At 62.9% G+C, this 6,521-nt stretch overlaps 1 protein-coding gene across 1 annotated transcript in view; it reads left to right on the top strand.

The window, feature by feature from the left end:
* The first annotated feature begins 6 nt into the window (after nucleotides 1-6).
* The window catches only part of OSBPL7 (oxysterol binding protein like 7), a 14,049-nt gene continuing 7,534 nt past the window's right edge, over nucleotides 7-6,521 (top strand). Inside the window, 13 exon segments of the mRNA XM_006774268.2 lie at nucleotides 7-140; nucleotides 1,575-1,728; nucleotides 1,835-1,960; nucleotides 2,182-2,235; nucleotides 2,809-2,922; nucleotides 3,241-3,351; nucleotides 3,465-3,582; nucleotides 4,183-4,286; nucleotides 4,632-4,724; nucleotides 4,808-4,940; nucleotides 5,013-5,107; nucleotides 5,256-5,351; nucleotides 6,035-6,172. Coding sequence (XP_006774331.1) covers nucleotides 1,654-1,728; nucleotides 1,835-1,960; nucleotides 2,182-2,235; nucleotides 2,809-2,922; nucleotides 3,241-3,351; nucleotides 3,465-3,582; nucleotides 4,183-4,286; nucleotides 4,632-4,724; nucleotides 4,808-4,940; nucleotides 5,013-5,107; nucleotides 5,256-5,351; nucleotides 6,035-6,172 — 1,257 coding nt within the window. The 5' untranslated portion in view covers nucleotides 7-140; nucleotides 1,575-1,653.

Genomic DNA, 6,521 nt, shown 5'->3' on the forward strand with positions numbered 1-6,521 from the left:
CCTCTGTCTCCTTCCTTCCTGGTTCCTGCAGCAGCCGGTGCCACTTGGCTCCATGAGGAGGGAGCGGGCGACTTGGAGACGGTGACTCAGAGGCAGAGCTGCGTGCGGGCCAAGCAGCACTGGCGCCCATGGACCCTGCGGTAAGGGGCCGCGTCAGCTGACCTGCCTCCCACCTGCAGCTGGCCGGTCTGCCCCTCCGGAGAAGGGGACTGGCATGGAGGCGGAGACGGGCACGCTCACCTGATTCACCTCGACCCCACACCCTCTAATGACAGCGCCTTCCCCTCCGGCCGCCAGCAGTGCGGGGCCAGGATCCCACGGGGCCAGGCAAAGGGCACAGGGACACCCCAACACTGGGAGAGTTTGGGAACTTTCAATGGCTGAATGCGGGAATTTCTCCCCGGGTCAGCCTCTGGCAGCCTGGGCCCCTCTGCCCCCACCTCCCGGTCGCCCCTGCCCCAGTCACCCCTGCCCCGGCCACCCTGGCCCTACCTGTCCCCGTTCCCTGTTGCCTCAACTCCTCAGGTGCTTACAGGCTCACAGAAGGTCTGAGCTGTTTCCCCAGCCTCGGGCCAACCGTGCCCCTCCAGTCCCCTCCCCCGTCTCACACACACACACAGCCTCATGCATTATTGATCTCCCGGTGCAGCCAGGGTGGCCTGAGCTGGTGCCAAGGGCGCCAGTGGGCACCGCTGCGGGGACCTGTGCGGACCTCGGCACGCCCTTGGCCAGCTCTTCTCCGCCCCCCACTTCCTCCTCATCTCCATCCGCTCGGTCCCCTGCTCTCTGGGTGGGTGGTGCTTGTCAGGACCCCCAAGGACTGGGGTGATAGTGGATGGAGAGGCTTTGGGGGACGCTGAGCATCTGAGGTGGGCATCCTAGGGGGCAGTTGGAGAGGAAGAGGCACAGGAAACAATGGGGGCTGTCTCGGGCCTCAGTTTCCCCATGCAGAAAATGGGAGCCCAAGAACTAGAGGATATGGGGACCAGTTAGTGGGGAACTGGGGTGAAGGGGTTGGGGACTCTGCGTTGGGGAGGAGGTGATGGTAGAGGAGTCTCCCAGCCATGGTGGTGGCGGTGCGGGGTCCTGGAGGAGGAGGAGCTGGCTGAGATCTTGCTTGTCTAGGCTCTGAACTCCTCTGGCCTTTTTTGGAGCCTCTTCCTCCACTCCTCTGCCTCACTCCCATCCTCCCAAGGAAGCCTTCAGAGAAAGCACCCAGTGTTTCCTGGAGCCCAGGAATGTGTGCTCAGGGTGGGGCTGGGTGGACTGTTCCTGGTTTTCTCTGGGCACTGCCTGTCTCTCTGCACCATCTCAGTGGCTGCGGGAAGGTGGAGGCAGGAAGGTGGAGGCAGGGAGACCCACCCGCGGTGGGGGAGGACCGACCAGGAGAGGGGGATGACCAGGAGAGGTGGGACCAGGAGAGGTGGGACCAGGAGGGGTGGGACTAGGAGCGGTGGGACGGGAGCAGAAGAGGCTGGTGAAGTGTGGTCCTAGAGGGTGCAGGGCGGGTTGGTGGTGGAACAGGCGCTAGCAGGCACCCAGCTAATGAGTCTCTCTCTCTCTTTTGCTTCAAGGGCCCCCTCAGGACAAGGCGACATCCTTCCCCTTCCTGCCGGCTCTGAGTCCTCAGCAGGGAGTGGCCGCTCCTTCTCCATGGACTTCCAAGAGCGGGGTCCCCCCTCGCTGTCTGAGAGCAGTCAGTCCGCAAAGTCCAGCAGCGCCCAGCAGGTCTGAGGGCGGGAGGCAGGCAGGGGGTGGGCTTTAATTGCCCCAGAGGGCCCTCACCAGCACCCCTTCCCCCACCCCCACCCCCCGACTCTGTCCTGGACTGCAGGCCTCTGAGCTGTGGGAGGTGGTGGAGGAGCCTCGTGGCCGGCGAGGCGCAGAGGGTGTCATGCCGGACAGGCAGGAGGGCCACCTGCTCAAGAAGAGGAAGTGGCCTCTGAAGGGCTGGCACAAGGTAGGTTCCAAGGCAAAGGGCAGGGCCAGATTCAGGGCAGCATGGGGGGATGCTGGAGGTGGCTGGGTATGCCATGTGCGTATGCGTGTGCGTGTGCGTGTGTGTGTGTGTGTGTGTGTGTGTGTGAAGAAGGGGAAGAAAGATCCGTGTGTGCAGTTGCTCTCTCCCCGCACCCTTCCTCTCGGTCACCTGGGTCCTGTTCCTCCTGGGTGACGTCACAGAGATACTTCGTGCTCGAGGACGGGATCCTTCGCTATGCGACCACTCAGCAAGATGTGAGTCAGGGCCTGGCTGGGGGTGATGGGCAAATCAGGTCCCAGAATGCCCTGGGCAGGCAGGGGGCTTCCGAAACCCCCCAGAGCAGGGCCCGAGTCCCAGGCCCCACTATTCCTGGGTGTGGGGCCTTGAGCAGGTGTCTTCCCTGGGCCTCAGCTCCCTCCTCTCTAAGACGGGAGCGTGCGGTCACCCATGTGTAAGGTCACTGTCGTCTTGGTGAGGGCCCTTGGGACAGGGCCTGGCACAAAGTGCCCAAGAAGGGGAGCCTGATCCTCCTCCTCCTGTCCTGTCCTGGTGCTGGGAAGAAGGAGCTGAGGGCCAAGCAGCCCGGGCCCTCTATTCCTCAGCCTTGCGGACCCCCGGGAGGGAGCGGGCAGTTTTCCCTGCTCTGTGACTCCCTGGCGGTCAGAATGTGACTTGTGAGTTCTGTGCACAGAGAGGTCCCTGCTGGTACTGTGACTTGGTTATGAGGGTGAACCTGCTGCTTGGTCTCCAGTGGCCTCAGGGACATGATGGCTCTGTGGCCCAGGGGTCTAAAAACATCCCCTTCCCCCCACTACCCCCCACCCCAGATCACCAAGGGGAAGCTGCATGGCTCCATCGATGTCCGACTGTCTGTCATGTCCATCAACAAAAAGGCCCAGCGCATTGACCTTGACACCGAAGACAACATCTACCACCTCAAGGTGACATCCCTGGGAGCCCGTTGGTGGCTTGGTCCCCAGCCTGGCAGAGGCACTGGGGCCCCCAGGAGAGGGGGGCAGGGACTGAGGGTCCGTCCCTGAGTTTGATAAGAAGGGAGCTCCCATTGTGTCCAATAGCCAATGGCAAACCGCCCCTGCTGGTTGTTAGATGAACAGACAGAGCTCAGAGCTCGGACACTGGGGAAGCTGGGTTCCATCTCCTGCTGGGGGCCTGCTTGCCTGGGGACCAGAGCCCCAACTTCCTGCCCTGGAAAGCACTCCTCCTTTCATGTGTCCCTCCCCCTCCCATCCCGTCTGCAGATCAAATCCCAGGACCTGTTCCAGAGCTGGGTAGCCCAGCTGCGTGCCCATCGCCTGGCCCAGCGCCTGGACATACCCCGCGGCCCGCTGCCCAGCAACTCTCACCGGAAGGTAAGGTGGGCCCTGGGGCAGGAGCCGCGGGGAGTCAGAGGTGGCGGCTTCAGGGAACAGTGGGACCCAGGGAGGTGGGCACCATCCTTCCTGACCCTTGACTCACCCCACAGGTTCCCGGTGCAAAGATTCCCACAGTGGTTAGTGCCTCAGCTCTACCTGGGGTTGGACCTCGGGAGAAGGTGTCCTCCTGGTTGAGGGGCAGCGATGGCCTGGACCGCTGCTCTCACGGTGAGGGGCCCCTGTCATGCTTACATGGCATCAGCAGCCACAAGAAGGAGAAATGTTAAAACGTTATCCTCGTGCCTCAGGGAGCCCAGTCTGATGGGGGAGACAGCCTGTGCCTCCACGCTGACTGGGTCTCCTCAGGCCCTGTCCGGGGGGTCCCAGTCCTACAGAGGGTGGTGGGGCTCCTGGCTCATGGGCAGGTGGGACACAGGGCCAGGCCTCATGAGAGAGAAGATGCAGGTGCCAATGCAGGGAGGAGGAGTGCAGGGAGTGGGGCTCTAGAATCCGGTGCCTGGAGGGGGGCTGTGGGGTTGGCCTGGGAGAGGGGAGTGCAAACCAAGTGAGGCCCGAGAGCGTGAGACAGCAGTGGGAGGGTGTGATGTGGGGACCGCGGGGATTGGGTGCCACTTTCCCGGGGAATCCAGGGTGGGGCCAGACCCAGGGTGGGGAACTGGGAGCTTCTGTGGGCTCACGATTCGTGGTCAGGGGGAGGAAGACTCTCAGGATTTCCCTGGCTGCCGGGGGAGGAGGAAGGAAAGCTGGGGGACAGACTGGGGTACCCGGCCAGTGTCGGGAGGACTTCCTCATTCATTCTTCCCGCAGAGCTCTCAGAGTGTCAGGGGAAGCTGCAGGAACTACACCGACTCCTCCAGAGTCTGGAGTCCCTGCACCGCATCCCCTCGGCCCCTGTGATCCCCACGCACCAGGTGAGGTCCAGGGGAGCGAGGGTGCAGGCTCCTGCCGGGGGGGTGAGGAGCCGCGTCCATCCCATCACTTCCTGGGACAGGTCCCCAGCCCCCTTAGGTCACTGCTGTTTTCAGAGAGGCAGGCACGAGCCCCCTTAGTCTCTTCCTATGACCAGCTGCCTCGGGGCTGTCGCTCTGCCCCTTTGGAGCGACCCTTCCTCCCGCCTGCCAGGGTGTCAGCTCCTTTCTCTGGGAGGTCGCTTTCCCTGTCCCTCCTCCATGGCCCCCTGCCTCTCTCCCGGCTCTGATGGCTGCTGCCCCCCTCCCCACCCTGAGTGGGAAACCTCCCTCACGTTGACTTGCTAGGCCTCGGTGACGACGGAGAGACCCAAGAAGGGCAAACGGACCAGCCGCATGTGGTGCACACAGAGCTTCGCCAAGGACGACACCATCGGGCGGGTGAGGGGGGTGTAGACCCCAGTTCCCTGGGTGGGACGCTCCGAAGGACGCCGCCCCCTTCAGCCCCTCTCCTTCCCCCACAGGTGGGTCGTCTCCATGGCTCTGTTCCCAACCTATCTCGGTACCTGGAGTCCCGGGACCACTCAGGACCCCGGGGGCTGCCACCCCCAGACTATGCCCACCTGCAGCGCAGCTTCTGGGCCCTGGCCCAAAAGGGTGAGTGTGCGCTGGAGGGTGGTGGGAGCAGGGGGTGAGGAGGAGACTCTGACGGCCTGCCCCTGCCCTCAGTGCACAGCTCCCTCAGCAGTGTCCTGGCTGCCCTCACCGCTGAACGGGACCACCTGAGCGATCTGCACCAGGGCTCCGAGCTGTCCAGAATGGGGGTGAGGCTTGGGGACAGGGTGGCCGGTGCGGGGAGGGGGCTCGAGACTGAGGTCTGCAGGCCTGGGGTGGTCACAGATCTGGGCCTGGAGGGTGCGAGGCAGAGGCTGTATCCTCCTGGGACCCTGTCTCCTCACCCTCTCCCTGCAGATCTCTGAGGCCTCCGCTGGCCCAAGGCGCCTCCATTCACTTTCCATCTCCTCGGACACCACGGCGGACTCCTTTAGCTCCCTCAACCCCGAGGAGGTAGGAGCCGGGTGGCCGATGGGGACCGTTCCTCCTGGGCCCTCTGTTCTAGCAGGATGAAGGCACAGCTGGATTTCAGACCTGCCACGGCCCAGAAATCCTAGCTCCCACCCTTTCACGTAAAACACTGGCAGCAGCCGCCTCTTAGCCATTACTGAACAGCGTGCAGAATGCTTTCATTTAACTCAGAGGCCTGTGAGGCGGTGATTCCTTCCCTCAAGGCATAGATGAGGAAACGGAGGCTCAAAGAGTCCCATTGAGGGGCCCACGCTCTCCCCCTTGTGGACCAGTGAGCTGGGAGTTAGGCGTTCTGAGCAAAGACTCGGGGGCCTCCATGGGTTTGAATTTGGCTCCTCTGCCTGCCAACTTTGTGACCCTGAGCCTCAGTGTTATAGTCTGCAAAGTGGGGACAATAAGGACACTTAACCTCAGAGGGTGCGTGTCAGGACCGATGGAGTTCATACACACAAAGGCCTGGAGCCGGGCTCAGAGCCGGTGCCCAGGAAGCGTGAACGGTTATTGTGGGACCCGTGTCTCCTTACCCCCAGGCTGGGGTTCACTCCACTACGCTCTCGCCATCTTCTCCTGCTCAGTCCTGGTTATGCTCCCTCCGAGGGGAGCTGGCAGGCTGGGGTGCCCTGCCTGCCTCTCCTGGCCGCCTGACCCCTATCCCACTCCCACAGCAAGAAGCTCTGTACATGAAGGGGCGAGAGCTGACGCCCCAGCTGTCCCAGAGCAGCGTCCTGTCCCTCGCGGATTCCCACACGGAGTTCTTCGATGCCTGCGAGGTGCTTCTCTCCGCCAGCTCTTCTGAGAACGAGGTGAGGGAGGCGGAAGCTGGCAGGCAGAGCTGGGGGCCTGCGGGTATCGGGGTGGGATGCAGAGACACTAGCACCTACGGAGTCCCAGTCCTTTCTGCTATTCTGGGAACATGGACAGCCCTGATCACAGATCTCTGCTGGGACCTTCGTCCAATTTGATGCACTTTATGCCCATGGGGTTCCCCTGAAATTGCTGCCTCAGCTCCACCCCAGCCATCTTCTTGTGACCCCATTTCAGACCCAGGGCTCCCTTGACCCCCACCCTACAACCTTGAATCTTAGTGACCCCAGTTTCCATTCCCTTTGTGTCTTGCCAAGTCCCTGAGTTTCTCCCCCTCCCTCCCCCCCC

This window comes from Myotis davidii, unplaced genomic scaffold, assembly GCF_000327345.1.
Source record: "Myotis davidii unplaced genomic scaffold, ASM32734v1 scaffold327, whole genome shotgun sequence".
Lineage (NCBI taxonomy): Eukaryota > Metazoa > Chordata > Mammalia > Chiroptera > Vespertilionidae > Myotis > Myotis davidii.